Source organism: Symphalangus syndactylus, chromosome 13 (assembly GCF_028878055.3).
Source record: "Symphalangus syndactylus isolate Jambi chromosome 13, NHGRI_mSymSyn1-v2.1_pri, whole genome shotgun sequence".
NCBI classification, from domain to species: Eukaryota; Metazoa; Chordata; class Mammalia; order Primates; family Hylobatidae; genus Symphalangus; species Symphalangus syndactylus.
The window spans coordinates 69,544,466-69,562,107 of NC_072435.2; the positions used below are offsets into that span (position 1 = coordinate 69,544,466).

A 17,642-nucleotide genomic window follows, 5' to 3' on the forward strand; every position below is an offset into this window, starting at 1 on the left:
CTGCTCAACTCTTTTGAACTATCTACTCACATGCTTTCCATGTTCAAATCCACCTTACCCAGTAAGGCCCAGTTCCATTGTCACCTTCTTTCTCATGTATCCCTGGCCTTTTGCAATGAAGGAATATCCATTGCTTAAACTGAATTGAATTTTGCATATAATCTCTCAAGGGACATTTACTAGTTTCCACATTTTTACTTATTTATATATACCTCATTGCTCTTAACTTCATGTCTTAGTGGTTTCATTAACAATTTTATTAAACTATCGTCGTCAAATCAGGATTAATTGCAACTGACTTCCTGGTGACTTAGAATAAATTTTGATTAAATTTTAAGTGAAGGAATTTGTGTGTTATTTTGTCAAAGCCCTTGAATATCTGAAAACATCTTTTTGTTGACATCACAGATGACCATATAAAAGGCGGACCATAATAAATCTAATGGTATCTAGTCCTTAACGTATTTTATTTAGTGAAAAATTTATAACTAATTAATCATTTTATCCTAAATAGTAATCATGTCTATTACCTCGTACCCACTGTCAACTTTTAAAATGACAATTTTGTAAATGCATGGCATAATTTATTTATCCTCTTGGCATATATTTCTAAGCTCCAAACTTTATCTAAAGGCCTATTTGACAGCTTCCCATGTGACATCTGTCACAGAAACTTTTCACCAATGCTACTCCTTCCATTGTCATCCTGCCTTAGGAGAGATTGCACCGTCTCTGTGCAGTCTCTCTGGACATAAGCATGGAAGCTATTTGGAAAAAGCTGAGTAAGTTAACATTTTAGTCCAAAGATGATAGAAAATGTTTGTAAAAGGGGTATTTTCAAATGTTAACAAAATATGTTAATATATGTATTAGTACATATTTACATAAAAAAGAACACTTGAAAATAATACATTTTCTTATTACAAAATGAGGTCCAAATCTTCAAAATCAGAGATATTCATGATTAACATTGATAGTCTTTAAAAAAAAAAGAGGTAAACTATCATATAGACATATACATAGCACAATACACAGAAATAAATGTTTGTATAAAACATATTTTTGAATTTTTGCCTGTTTTTTTGTCATGTCATTTTCATATTTCTGTTTACATTATTTATATGTGCATAGAGACATTATAATTTAACAGTTTCACACTTGGTAGGGATTTAGGCATTTTCCAATTATTTCACTATCAGAAGAAATGATAAATAAAATGACATACAGATTATAATATAATATTTCAATACTTAAATAATTTATTCCATCAAAAAATACTTATTTAGCCTCAACTTTTCTGATACAAAGTTCATGAAAACCTCTATAGAATATTGAAAAATACATTTAGGCTACCATACCACTATTGATAAATGAACAACATTCTTAACATGTATTCATAAGCAACTTTGAATGAAGAACTGAAGAAAGGGAGTGAGTCATGTAAAGAGCTGTGCAGGGGGAGGTGTTGGACAGGGAAAGAAGTATTCTGTTTTGTACAGTGTATTTTAGGATGTTATTTATTTCCAGGTGAATATGTTACTTGGAAGAGTGATATAGGATCCTGAACAATAGAGGAAAATGTGAAGTCATCAACCTGTAAATGTAATTTTTAAAATGTCATTTTAAATGAGATTAGAGAAAAATAAGTGTGAGTATTGAGCTCTAAGAAATGTGAAAACATAAAATTCTAGATGAGCATCTAGCTAATAACATAAAGAAGGAAGTGTGACACAAAAAGAGATGCCTTTTTCCCTTTCTCAATTATCTAAAAGAAATATGAGATTATCTCCTTCATAACTGTATGTTGCAGCTTAATATTTATGAATTTGTAGTTAATTTTATTATTTATAGAATTTTATTAACTTTATATTATTGCCAAAATTCAGTATATTTTTTAATTAAAAAAAATACAGAGGTAGCAATGTCACCAAGATGGTAGAGTAGGAGATACCAGTCTGCACCCCACCAACAAAAAATTAAACATAGACAGCTATCCACAAACCAAAATATCCACAAACAAAAACCTCAGAGGACTCAACAGCTTATTAAAGACCCTGCAGCAACATAATGGTGCAAACAAACAAACAAGAAAAAACAAAATGGATAATATTCACACAGAAAGGCTCTCTGGTGAGATCAGCATACCCAGAAGGAGACTGCTAGGCACAAAGAATCAAGATGGAGGCAATGAGTATCAGCCCCGTGGTGCAAACCCACGTGGTTCCCCATGGCCTGCTCTGCAGAAGACACAGGCATCTTTTGCCATTGAGGTAACAAACAGCCTTAACTTCTGGGGAACCCCATAGAGGGACACATGGCAGCACACTCCTGTCACCCAAGATATGGCAACTGTTGAGCCACTATGGGAAAAGAGCTTCCACCTCTCCCAACACCACATGCACCCTGACCCCAAAGCCATGGCCACTCTTCAAGTGCCCACACACCAGACCTGGGCTCTGTGGCTTCACTGTGCCTTTCCACTGGAGCCATCACCATAATGAGCTAGTTCACACTCTGGGCCAAGGTCTCACTGACCATGCCCCTGCTCCGGGAACTGGCTTAGTTGTCTTAGAGAGCTAGGCCCCACCCTCACTCTGGAGCTGCTCTTAACTCTGTGCAAGCCTATGTTCCCATTCTCAGATCCCCAGCTACTTCACAAGCATTACAGCCTTGCATACTGTTACCAACTTGGTACTGGGACTTCCTGAGCCTGAGGCATCATTGCTATTACTGCCCTAGATTGCGGAGCTACCGTCCCTCCACGTGTGTTTATGTTTCAGGTCTTAGCTTTATGGCTGCTCTGCAGTTACCTTCATCAGGCACTGGTGCTACTACTACCACCATAAATGGGCCTGCAAGCCAGAGCCAGTGACAAGTGGGATTCCCTCAGCCACAACTTGCCTGATGGGAGAAAAAAAAAAAAAGTGGGAGGACCTTAGCAGCCATCACCGCTGAAGACCCAACAACTCTTGCCACCACTGCAGATATGCATATTATTGGCAACTGAGGATCCCTGCAATTTTTGTTAAGACTGACCTTAGCTAAAAGAGCTGCACAGAGACTTCACAGCACAGCTGCACCCTCACAGGTACCAGAACCATTGCATTCCAACCAATAAGCACCCTTGCAACACCACCCCCATCCATGGGAGAAAGCCTTTCCTAGAGAAAGTAACCCATAAAGTCTAAAGAAGATGACTGTTTTATCAAATGTGCAGACATCAATTTAAGGCAACAAGAAATATTTACAAGAAAAGATGATGTAACACCACCAAAAGAACACAATAATTTCTCCCAAAGAAACTAGAGATAAAGAAAGAAAGAATTAAAAATAATTATTTCAAAGAATCTTAGCAAACTTTAATAAAATATAGAGAAACGATTCAGTCAAATAAGGAAAACAGTAAGTGACGAAACTAAGAAATTTAGCAGAAATAGAAATTATTTAAAAGCAAATTAAACAGAAATTCTAGAGCTAAAATGTACTATAAAATAAAAAATGTAATAGTCAACAGCAGAATTGGTCAAGCAGAAGGAAGAACTTATGAACTTGAAGACAGGTTATTTGAAATTAAACAGAAGTGAAAACAACAATAAAAACAAGTAATGAAGAAAACTTACAGGATTTATAACACAGCATCAAAACAGCAAATTTTTTTTTATTATAGGAGTCTGCAAAAAAAAGAAAGAGACAAATGGGAAGAAAACTTATTTAAAGAAATAGAGGCAGAAAACTTTCGAAATCTGAGGAAAGATGTAAATATTCAGATACAGAAAGGTTTTCAAAGGTCTCCAATCAGACAACCCAAATAAGACTACCTTGAGACATATTATAATTAAATTGTCAAAAATCAAAGACAGAGAGAGGACCCTGAAAGCACCCAAAAAATCAAATCACATATGAGGAATTTCCAATAAGACTAGCAGCAGATTTTTCAACAGAAACCTTACAGGCCAGGAGAAAGTGGGGTGATATATTCAAAGTGCTTAAGGAAAAAAGAAAAAGAAAAAGCTGTCAACTAAAATACTTTACCTCGCAAAGCTGTCATACAGAAAAGGAGACATAAAGACTCTCCAAAACAAAGAAAAGTTGAGGGAGGTCCTTGCCACCACAACTGTCTTTCAAGAAATGCTGAACGGAATTCTTCAATCTGAAAGAACAGGATGCTTCTTTCATGTTACATATGAAACATGAAAACATATGAAGATACAAAATTCATTGGTAAAAGTATGTACACAATCAGATTCTGAATATTCTAATACTGTAATGATGGTATGTAAATTACTTATATATAATTTAGTATGAAGATTAAAAGACAAATTACTAAAACTAATAGCTGAAATAATTTGCTAAGAGATATACAACATAAAAGGGATGGAAATTGTGACATCATGAAGTATATAGGGGGAGTGAAGTGCAGAGGAGTTGTTTTATGTGATCAAAGTTAAGTTGTTGTCAGTTTAAAATAACTTATTATAACTATGATGTTTTATGTAAGCCTCATGATAACCATAAAGCAAAAACCTTTGGTAGACATACAAAAGATTAAAAATAAGAATTAAAAGCATGCTACCAGAGGAGTCAATAAAAGGAAGAAAGAAACAAAGATCTATGAAACAGCTGAAAGGCAATTAACAAAATGTCAACAGTTAAGTCCCTACCTATTGGTAATTACCTTGAATGTAAACTGACAAAATTCTTCAATCAAAAAGCAAAGAATGACCAAATGGATAAAAAAAAATACAACACTCATCTAAAAATAAAAATACAACACATTATCTATAAGAGACTTACGTCACCTTTAAGGATACAGATAGATTGAAAGTAAAAGGATGGAAAATATATTTCATCCAAATAGAAACAAAAAGAGAACTAGGATAGCTATATTTGTCTGAGATAAAAATAGATATTAAGCCAAAAACTGTAAACAATAAAGAAAGTCATTATAATTATAAAGTGAACAACTCCTCAAGAAGATATAACAATTTTTTTTTTTTTTTTTGAGACAGTCTCTCTCTGTCACCCAGGCTGGAGTGCAGTGGAGCAATCTCTGCTCACTGCAACCTCCGCCTCTCGGGCTCAAGCGATTCCCCAATCTCAGCCTCCCAAGTGGCTGGGATTACAGGTATCTGCTACCATGACTGGCTAATTTTTGTATTCTCAGTAGAGTCGGGGTTTTGCCATGTTGGCCAGGCTGGTCTCGAACTCCTGATCTCAAGTGATCCTCCCACCTTGGCCTCCCGGAGTGCTGGAATTACAGGCATCAACCACCATGCCCAGCCAATATAGCAATTATTAATATATGCACCCAATATTGGAGCACCTAAATATATAAAGCAAATATTAGTAGATCTAAAAATGAACACAGACTGCAGTTAAATAATAATAGGAGACTTCAGTGCCAATTTTCAATCATGGATGAAAATCAGTATGAAAACACTGGATTTGAACTATACTTCAGAATAAAAATGGATCTAACAGATAAATATATATATATATATATATATATATAGAGAGAGAGAGAGAGTACATTCCATCTAATAGTAGCCAAATACACATCCTTCTGAAATATACACTAAACATTCTCACGGATGGATAATATGTCAGACCACAAAACAAGTCTTAACAAACGTAAAAGGATTAAAATCATATCAAGTATCTTTTCTGACCACAATAGTATAAAACTAGAAATACATAAGAGAAATTTCAGAAAAATACGCAAATATGTGAAAATTAAATGATATGATTCTAAACAAACCAATGGATCAAGGAAGAAATTATACAAGAAATTTAAAAATATCTTGAAAAAATGGAATATAGAAAAATTTATAAAATTCAGGAACGCATTTCTCAGAGGAAAGTCTGTGGCTATAAATGCTGACATCAAAAAAGAAGAAAGATTCATAATAAACAACCTATACTCTTACACCTCAAAGAACTTGAAAAAGAAGAACAAACCCAGAGTTAGTAGAAGAAAGGAAACAATAAAGATCAGAGCAGAAATAAATTAAATAGAAAATTAAAAGATGGTAGAAAAGATCAAAGAAACAAAGAATTGTGTTTTTTAAGGAAAAAAATTAACAATCCTTGAGCTTCTGAGCTTCACTAAGGAAAAAAAAAAGACTCAAGCAAATAAATTCCATTAAAAAACTGTTACAACTAATAAATAAATTTAGTAAAGTTGCAGGATACAAAATTAACATACAAAAAGCAGTAATTTTTTACATACTAACAACAAACTATCCAAAAAATTCCATTGTATAGGAGGAATAAGTTCAACAGATATACTCTACCTCATGGTGACTATAGTTAATATCAGTATATTATATACTTGAAAATTGCCAAGAGAGTAGATTTTAAATGTTCTCACCACAAAAAACGTGATAAGTATATGAGGTGTTTAATATGTTAATTAGCTTGATTTAGCCATTGTACAATGTATACATATATAAAAATGTATTGTACAACATATTTATACTTTTACTTTTTTACTTTTATGTTACAGTTTTTATGTTGATTAATAAAATAATAAAATGTCTGCTTCATTGGTCTTCTCAGACTCATTTCATGTTATATTACTACATATATAAACATTATATATAATATATAGTTTCTTGAGTTTGCTTCTTCACGTTTTTACTTTTTTTCATTACAAAACATGTTTGTATATATCTAACATAATAAAGTAACTTCTACTTGTCATCTTAGCTGCGTCTTAAATGATTTGTTATGTGGTATTTCATTTCAGTTGAGGTCCTAATTTATTTTATTTTTTTCTCTTGAATCATGAAGTATGCGAAACTATAGGATTTTAGTTTTTTCTTTTTTTTCTTTTCTTTTTTTTTTTTTTTTGAGACAGAGTCTCATTCTGTCACCCCGGCTGGAGTACAGTGGTGTGATCTCAGCTCACACTGCAACCTCTGCCACCCAGATTCAAGCGATTCTTGCACCAGCCTCCTAAGAGACTGGGATCACAGGCATGCACCACCATGCCCAGCTAATTTTTGTATTTTTAATAGAGACGGGTTTTTGCCATTTTGGCCAAGTTGGTCTTAAACTTCTGGTGTGAAGTGGTCAGCCTGACTCAGCATCCCAAAGTGCTGGGATTACAGGCATGAGCCAACACACCTGGCTGTGTTTCTTCTTTTTATAATTAACTTATAATTAAATACCCTTGAAACCAAACAATGAATGAATGAAACATGTATATAAACACATACAAATATATATATATATATATACACACACACACATCTGTGTGTGGGTGTGTGATATATCACACACACATAAATATACCATATATAATATGAATTAATATAAATTTGTAAAGACTGGCTTTATTACTTAGTTTAAAGGGTAATTTTTCATACATAATCTATAGTTACTTGGAAAGAGTATGCTTTCTACAGTGGTAGGGTATAGTGTGCCCCTCTCTTTCTCTTCTGTCTCCTCTTTTTGTCTTTGTCTGAAATCCATTAGGATATTTGCTTTATCATATTACGTGCTCTTTTTTTGGGTGTGTTCGCTCAAGCCTGTAACCCCAGCACTTTGGGAAGCTGAGGCGGGCTGAACACTTGAGGTCAGGAGATCGAGACCAGCTGATCAACATGGTGAAACCCCATCTCTACTAAAAATACAAACGTTAGCCAGCCGTGGTGGCACATGCCCCAAATCCCAGCTACTTGGGAGGCTGAGGCAGGAGAATCACTTGAACCCAGGAGGCAGAGGTTGCAGTGAGCCAAGATCACACCATTGCACTCCAGCCTGGGTAACAAGAGCAAAACTCTGTCCCAAAAAAAAAAAAAAAAAAGTGCTCTTTTCCCAAAATTTCTGTATCTATATTAATTTCATGTATTCATTTTATTTAGAACATATTAGAATTCTCTACTATGACTTTAGTTTAATTACTTCATATTTTCTCCGGCTTTCGCATCATGTATTTTGTCTATATAGTAAGGCATATATAATGCCTTAATTTCATATCTTCCTTCATTCAGTCATTTCTTTCATCATCATACCTCCAAAATAAATTATTTCCAACATTATCCTTGCCATACTCATGTTCTTAAAATGTATTTGCATTGTTGATTTTGTTTCTTATTTTTTCATTTTTTGTAAAATATTTAATTTAAGCCTTTTTTTTTGCAAACACATATAGATGAATTTGACTGTATTTTTAAGATTCCAATCCACACTGAGTTTAACCCAGAGGAAAATAAATTGTTCTACTGAAAATGTCCTGCACTTATATGTTTGTCACAGCGCTATTCACAAGAGCAAAGACATGGAATGGAATCAACCCAGGTCCCCATCAGTGGTGGTACATATACACCATGGAATACTATACAGTCATAAAAAAGAATGAAATTATGTCCTTTGCAACAACATGGATGCAGCTGGAGGCCATTATCCTCAGCAAACTAACTCAGAAACAGAAAACCAAATATCATATGTTCTCATTTGTAAGTGGGAGCTAAACATTGGGTACACATGGACACAAAGATGGGAACAATAGACACTGGGGATTCCAAAACTGGAGAGGGAGGAACAGAGGCAAGGGTTGAAAAATTGCCTATCAGGTACTAAGTTCACTGCTTGAATGATGGGATAATTACAAGTTTAACTTCAGCATTACACAGTATGCCTCTAAACAAACCTACACATGTACCTCCTTCATCTAATACAAAATTTTAAAATAATAATAATAAATGAAATAAAATTCCAATTCAGAAACTATAACTTAATTTATATATTATAATGCCTGATACTTTTGGGATCAACCTTGCCCTCTTTTAAGGAAAAAAAACATGATTTTAACATGTGTAAATTAAATAATATATATAATTATATAATAATATTAATACATTTCTTTAACATAGCTACTTCATAATTCTCAAAAAGTTTCGTATATCAAAAAGTGAGGTTTTTAAAATTTGTATTTTAGTTATTACAGGTACTTAATAGTTGTATTATCCTCTTATTTTGTGTTTATTTCCATCTATTTTTCTTCATCCTTCCTTCTTTCTGTGGATAAATTAGAGCTGCATTTAAATCAAACATAAAGTTAAGTAAAAGAAGAGAAACATTTCTGACTATACACTAGGCAGAGTAAATATTGATTTGCATTCATTATCTTACTCCATTCTCATAAAAATCATCTTAATTTATCATTATCATTATTTCTATTTTTTCAAAGGAAGAAGCTGAGGCATCAACTGAATAAATAATTATTCAAGGCCATGAACATTGCAAAGGTAGAACTAAGTCTTAGGTCTTCCAGCCCCAAAGCCTGTGTTTTGTCATGTGCAGTACATTATCTTAATTCTATCATGTTCAAATAATTATAACCAATAGACAATAATCCATTTTTAAGCATGGATAAAAATGATAAAATTCTTAGTTATTCTAAACAGAATTTCCTAGAAAGCTTAACAAATTTCCCCCAAAGAAACAGTTTTTTACTCCAAAAGTTTTTAAAATTGGCTTAAAAGTTGAAATTTTCAAACTAAAGGATTAAGAAAACACTTTTTTCCAGTTACTTACAAATGAGCTAACTTCTAGAACATCTGTTCCATCTAATTTTTGCCATAAAATTGTAGTTTCTACAAGTCTCTATATGATTTAGTCTTATGCAATAGCCAGTACTAAATAAATATAACCATAGCATATAATATGTTTTTATAAATATTAAATAAATTCATGCAAAGTATACCACATGTTTATATTTCTAAAAGCAAAGCTTTCTGATACCAGCAGTGACTTCAAAGGAGGTAGAAGACAGGCAAAATTTTAGACTGATTTCTCAGCTAACATGCAGTCATTTTTTTAATAATTTATACAAAACTGCATTAAACAAAAATGACTTGACCGTTTTAACTACTTTTCTTGCTTAAGAGAAATCACAAGCTTTAGCTCTTTAGGTGAAGTTGAACTGACTGGTACTGAATATCTGTCAGTTTGGTTTATTGCAGTTTGTCTACAGTGCAGATTTTTGTGGTAAGAGCCAATGAATACTTGCTTGGTATTAAACTATCTGCTATACTGTTTCTGGCTCTGGTTTTTGCTTTTCCTTGCATTTTATAGGTTGGCATAGATTCTGCCAAAATGTGTTGTACTTTACATACAAGGTGCTGTTGTAGTACTTCTAATAGCCTGAAATAGGAACACTGGAGAAGAAGGTTGTCTTTATTTAGTAAAACAAACTTCCATCATAAAAAACATTGGCTTCAACATAAAAACAGGGGATTCTGGGAAAATGATGGCAGTAACATTATATTTAATCTCAAATATCTTTATAAAAATAGAGCAATGAAATAGTAAAATGAAATCCATGAACGAAATTTATAATATAATTAAGTTGCAAGTTATCCCTACAAACCCGAAATGCAAGTGGGTGGGGAGAAAACATGGCAGCTACCAGCCCTGTGTTATCTCAGCCTTTGTACACATGAAAGCCTAGAGAAACAAGCAGACATCTTAAGATCTGAGAACATAAGGTTCACCAGGGGCCAATGTGAAAACAGCAGCAAAACCTGGGAGGAGTTTTGCCTACTTCATAGTCGGGCAATACAATTGTCTGTTAGGAAGGCGTGAAGGGGTCAGAGAAATTTAGTCTCTATGAATTACTGAAACTGAGGAAAGAGTTCCACACTGAGTGGGGGGAAACAAAATCAACTACTGAGAATTGAATTAAAACTTAACAAGGGCAATAAAAATGAAGACAAAAATGTCTACATAAAAGTGAGGGAGGGGCCAGCTGGGGCAGGAGGAGTGGCAGTTAGCTGCCACCTAGATCATATGCCATATGATCTCAGGCATCTCTGCTGCCACCAGTGAGCAAGCTTTCTCTCTAGCTGTATCATCATGTTATGATGCCATCCCATCCTGTCATTGGCATTCTAGTGTTCCTGCTGGGATTTTACCACCTATGCATTACCTACCATGCTTCCAAAGGCTGCTGGGATTACTTTTATGCTGTCATTTCAGATTTTGATGACAAGCACCCATCTCAGACTTGAAGAGAAGTCATAGTGGGACTATGCCCAGCTTTAAGATATTGAGCAGAAACTGCGGCTAAGGGCTAAGGAATTGTGCAGTTTGCAGATGTTTGACAAAATAATTGCCAGATTTTATGGGTCCATTCCAAAGATGTTAACTGAGCTTATAATTAGCTAATTAGGACAAGCTCTGCTTTTCATCTCCTGGTTCTGGCAGAAGCTCCTGACAAATTTTTCCACATGAATATGTATCATGGAAGAACAGCAATGTTAATTGCTTGAGAAAATGGGAGTTTATTCTTTAGTAGAAAGTGTTGCCACCACCACCCTCTTTAGAGTTGAGCATTTCTTTTAAATAGTCCTCACTGTGAATTTGTTCTTGCAGCAAGTGGAAGAATGCAGTGTGTCTAATTTCTTATTACTAAGTAATTTATTTTTAAAATATCTAAGTAACTAATCCCCTACACTTAACTTTACCTTCATGCTGAAAAATCTTGATCATAGTGAAAAATCTTGGTAAAATCAAGTATCACTGTGAGTCCATCTGTAATATTTTTTAGTCGCTTTCTCATTGACAACAGCTGGGACTTTATTTTCTTAAAATATTTTTTAAAGTTCCGGGGTACAAGTGCAGGATGCGCAGGCTTGTCACCTAGGTAAACTTGTGTCATAGTGATTTGCTGCACTTCTCAAACCATAACCTAGATATTAAGCCCAGCATGCATTAGCTATTTTTCCTAATGCTCTCCCTCCCCTCATCACACCCCCCAACAGTGTATGTTGTTCCCCTCACTGTGTCCAAGTGTCTTTCATTGTTCAGCTCCTACTTACAAGTGAGAACATGCGGTGTTTGGCTTTCTGTTCCTGTGTTAGTTTGCTGAGGATAATGGCTTCCAGCTCCATCCATGTACCTGCAAAAAACATAATTTCATTTCTTTTAATGGCTGCATAATATTCCATGGTGTATATGTGCCACATTTTCTTTATTCAGTCTATCATGGATGGGCATTTGGGTTGATTCCATGTCTTTGCTATTGTGAATAATGCTGTAATGAACATATGTGTGTATGTATCTTTGTAATAGAATGATTTATATTGGGGGGGTATACACCCAGTAATGGGATTGTTGAGTCAAATGGTATTTCTAGTTCTAGATTTTTGAGGAATCCCCACACCATCTTCTTCCGCCCATCACAATGGCATTTATTAAAAAGTCAAGAAACAACAGATGCTGGCAAGGTTGCAGAGAAATAGGAACACTTTCACAGTGTTGGTGGGAATGTAAATTAGTTCAATCAGGACTTTTTAAAATCACAGAAGCAAGGTTTCAAAACGTAAACATTCACTATTTACCAATCCTTGGCCAGCTTTGATCTGTCTGGTTCACCCAAAGTTTGGACAATATACAATTTGGGTTATTCTGTCCTTTGTAGATCAAGATGTTCTCTATATCATGCCTTTAAGGACTAGACTTTTGGCCATTTCCTAATGAAAAATACAGATGTTATTATTTACAGTCTATAACCCTATTGCTAGCATCTTCTATTATGATGTCATTCTGCTAACGATTGCAAGACTCAGCCTGGATCCTTACAAGACTAGATTGCCTTAGGTTGATTATGTTTCCTAGCTTGGAAAATGTGACTTATATTCAAAAGAAATTAAAGTGTTGAAATCCAAATCCTAAAAAACAAAAAAAATGTGAGCCAGGGAAATTAAGCCAGGATAATCTTATATTTCTAAATACAAAGTGGAAAAAAATATGAGACCTCTGTAAAGTTAGAAAAGCTATTCTGGTACAAACTGGCTTTTCAAAGTCAAGAAATCTAATTTTATATAAAAATCAGCATATAAAAATAAGCCTTGGGTATATCATTAACTATATAGAAATAAGACTAAATGAGAAGAGAATATAGAGTATAAAGGCTATATGCTAGGACAAAGTAGGTATAGTAAAATTAGATATAGCTGAGAACAAAAAAGAACACATGCAAAACAATTAAGTATACCTAATCATTATTTTAGTTTTGGAAATATTTGCATTGTTATTCCAAAACTATTGTGAATATGGTTTAGAATAAGGCAAATGAGAAACTATTGAATACTGAAATCTTATTACCAAACCAGTATTCTAATGGCAAAAGGAAGAAAGTAAAGATATAAAGTAGAAAATGTTGAGTAGTCCTGAATTTGAATTGGAAATCAGGATGAACTCATTAGTCATTTTATCCATGTATTGATGAATTAATTATTCTCTTTTTCTTTCAAGCTCCATAAACAACATAGTAAAGGAAAAAAGTGGATAAAAATGAGCATTCCTAGCACCCAGACGGTAGTCTTTCAATACATTTTTCCACTAAAGAAAGTGAGGGCCTCTTGAAAAAAATGGCTGATTCCAGGTCTGAGGCTAAAAATAACCAAAACAAGCCTGGGGTATCTTGTCTATTACTATCACATCAAAAGGAGACAGGATCCAACTTGAAGATGTGCTACTAGTCAAAGATAGACAACTTAATAGAAAAAAGATAGGACAATCTGAACTCCAAACTGGGTTGAATTTATATTCACAAATGGAAACCCATCAAATATGTTTAAATGCATGAGTTCCTAATCATACTTTAAAATCTAATTAGTTACTTTCAGGAAATGAGATGGAACAAATTTCCTAGAAATATATAAAATAAAGGGTAGGACCAAGAACTTATTCTGTTTTCTCCCCAAATGTTAATTTTATTAATATTTTATTGTTACTTAATTATGAAATAAAATGAGTATTAACACTTAAATACAATAAATAGTACATACGCTGATATCCAATTAATAGGTGAGGAAAAGTGAAAACTTTACAATGTATCCCACCTAATAATTGTAACAGAAATGATCGGATTCAATTCTTAATAAATTAATGGATCTAGGCATTAAGCATGACTAACAACTAACACATAAAAAGAGACAAAGTGGAAAAATAAAAATCATGTGTGATCTTGCCAAAAATATCTCACCTAAGTCTAATTTCTTCCAAGTTGGAGAAAATATAGGGGACAGTGGAAACAATCATTAGCATAAAATTAGCAAAATCCAGATGGGCAAAATTTGCAATTTAAATGGATTGTGTTTTTCAATTTGAAACATGGCAAGAAAAAGATGGCATTTGAACCTGTAAATTAAAAGGCTTAAGATATATACCAAATTTTAAGAAAATATGTAATACTAAACATGTCTAAAGATGCATATGTAGATAAAAAATAGATATACAAGGAAACCATTACATAAAAGACAGGATTATATTTATTTATTGACTGTTGTGATCAAGATTGGGCAAATGAAAAGGTTTCAGAGCTTTCAATCTATAGAATTCTCCTCATAGATATAATTTTTTAAAATAAAATAACCTTTTATATTTAGTTATATAGCATGATTTTTATTTAAACATTACATCAAAATTTTTTTTACATCAATAACTATGCATGTATATGATATACTACATATATGTAGTAATCTATTACATGGATATAACAGAATTCATTAATAGTAATTAAATTCATTAATTATTTTTGATAGATTATTCAATTTTTAAAAATTATAAACTATGCTATATTGAAAATAGCTAAAATTTGCAAAACACTTCTATATATAGATTATTCAATTTTTAAAAATTATAAACTATGCTATATTGAAAATAGCTAAAATTTGCAAAACACTTCTATATATGTGATTGTCAGGCTAAAAGATGTTTAAAAATTATTAAGGATTTGGTATGTATTGATAAATTATTTGCACAAAAATTTTGTGCCTGTTTGCATATTACGGTCTCTCCTATTTGTGGTTATAATCCTTAACATATCCATAAATGTAATAATTCTTTTTTATTTACACATTTAATATGTTCTCATTGCTAAAAAATTAAAAACAAATAAAAAGTTAAAATTAAATTTTAGAAAACAGATATTCAGGATGGGTCAGTGAACCATATCCTTGAATCCTGATCATAATATAATTGTATGACTCATGCCAATCTCTGGTCACCTAATGTGTCAAATGGTATCTTTCAGTTATTTGATTATTAGGGTAAAGATTGATTTTTAGCTATATTTCATTTTGTTACATTTATTTTCATATTTACCTATTTTTCTATTAAGCATTTCATTTTTATCCTATTCATTTCTAAGAATTCCTTATACATTTAGCATAAATTTCCTGTATCACTTCTGTAGAATTTCCAAATTGTTGGCCTTTTATTTTTACTTCCTTTCCCCCATGTCGTCAGTGTTTTTTTCCCAATATAGTCCTATATTGCTTTCATTATGTATTCTGCTTTTCTCTTGTATTTGACACTGGTAATTTAATTGTTCTTAATTTTTATATTAAAATATTTTATATTTAAATATTAACACCCTTTGCAAAACTTTCAAATTCTCCCAAATTCAAGTTGTTTTAAAAATAAAGTTTACATTAAGATCGATATTTATTTGAAATTAATAGTGAAATTAAAAAGCACTCAATCATAGATAGAAGCGTATTGATTGTAGGATAACCCAAAACTTCTGTGAGAAAATTTTTGGGATCAGAGAGTGTTTTTTACATTGTGACATTAATAACTTGGTGTCTTGCCAATTAATTGATCTGATCTTCCACCTATTCTGTTGCTGACTATGCTCTAGCAACACTGGTCTTGCTACTAATTCTTGAACACGCTATTTAGGCTCTGACATATGCATTTCTTATTTATTCAGCCTGGAGGTATCTTTCATCAGACACATGAATGGCTTGCTTTTTTTCCACGTTCAGTTCTACATTAAAATGTCTACATTTTAGTGACATTTTCTTAAACTAGTCTATTTGAAATGGCAGCATCACTCTTTTGACCTTCCATCTCACATAGCATTACCACCATCTGATAGACTGCCTTTACTTAATTTATTTATGTTTGGCCTTTTTTCACAACAAGAATCTAAGCTCCAAAAAGAGCAGTTATTTTCCCATTTTATTCAATTCTGTAGCAGCCCAAACCTAGATTAGTGTCTATGACATATCATATTCTCTATAGGTATTTATGGAATTTATGAAAGACTGTAAATTTATTATTACAGTTTATTTATTCTGCAGCCATTATTGACTAATGATCGTAATGCTTTCCTGACATTAATGTCGTGTAATCTAGACATCCCACTTTCTTAGCATATTAGGACTCTTGGCTATTGGCAGCAACTTACTTGCATCCAAGAGATTTGCTGCCTGCTTACCTGGTGACTGAACCACCCATGGCCCAGGAAAACTAGCAAACTTCTCTCTTTTCTAGTGGGTTGCAAGTATACTTATTCTTTAGTTTGAACCCCAATCTTGGTAAGAAAGCTTTCCTACCAAGTTTATGTTTTCCTGGGGAATCTCTTTCAGTCCTACTCTACCCTTATATCTGAGTTACCCTTTCAACAGATTTCAATGATCTTTACATTAAACTTCTGTTTAAATTACTGTGTGATTTCTTTCTATTGACTGGACACAGCATAATGCAAATACCATTTATAAAACCAAAAATATGAAATGATATAGATGATTAAAATATATAAATATGTAAAAGATCAGTACACTAAAAATGAAAAAATATTGATGAGAACAAGAAATACCTAAGTAATTAGAAAGATACAGCATGCTCCTGAATTAAAAAAAAAACTTAATATTATTAAAATACACATTTCCCCCAAAATGATTCCTAGATTTAATACTATTCTAAACAAAATTCTATTATGCTTTCTAGTAGAAATGTAAATTTCATCTAAGTTGTCAATTTGCTAGTGTAACATTGTTTAAAATTTTTCTTGTAATCTTTGTAATTAGCTAGAATAGGTAGTAAAATTTCCTCCTTTGTCCCAGATGTTGGTGATTTCAATATTTTCTGTTTCTATTTGTTTCATTATGTTTTACTTATTATTTATCAGTCTAGCTAGGAGATTATGTGTTACCTTTATTTCTAAAGAATCATCTTTTGGCTATATTAATTTTGCTTATTGTTTGTGTGTTTTTGATTGTTAAAATTTGTTTTCAACCATTCTGCTTTTATCATCGATTCCTTCCTTCTACTCCAGCACTCTCTATTCTGTTTTATAGACCTATTTGTTTATCTTGATGCCAATACTGTACCATCTTGATTTCTTTAGCTTCACAATAAGTCTTAAAAACAGGTAATTTTATCCCTTCAACTTTATTTTTATTTTGAATGCTGTTTTGGCTACTTTGGATTCTTTGCATTTCCATATGAATTTTAGAAAGAATTCATCAGTTTTCCTAAATATTCATTTAAGATTTTTATAGAAATGACATTTAATTTGTAGATCAATTTGGAGGTGTATTAGACCTTTTTCACACTGCTGATAAAGACACACCCGAGACTAGTCAATTTACAAAAGAAAGAGGTTTAGTTGGACTCACAGTTCCACATGGCTAGGGAGGCCTGACAATCATGGCAGAAGGCAAGGAGAAGCAAGTCACATCCTTTGTGAATGGCAGCAGGCAGAGAGCTTGTGCAGAGAAACTCCCATTTTTAACACCATCAGATCTTGTGAGACCCATTTATGATCACAAGAACAGCATGAGAAAGACCCGCCCTCATGATTCAATCATCTCCCATTGGGTGCCTCCCAAAACATG

General features: G+C 33.0%; 1 protein-coding gene across 1 annotated transcript in view; it reads right to left on the reverse strand.

The window, feature by feature from the left end:
- The window catches only part of LOC129459675 (uncharacterized), a 161,507-nt gene that overhangs the window by 50,401 nt on the left and 93,464 nt on the right, over positions 1-17,642 (reverse strand). The window contains exon 4 of the mRNA XM_055236722.1: positions 11,829-11,908. Coding sequence (XP_055092697.1) covers positions 11,829-11,908 — 80 coding nt within the window. The remainder of the gene's footprint in view (positions 1-11,828; positions 11,909-17,642) is intronic.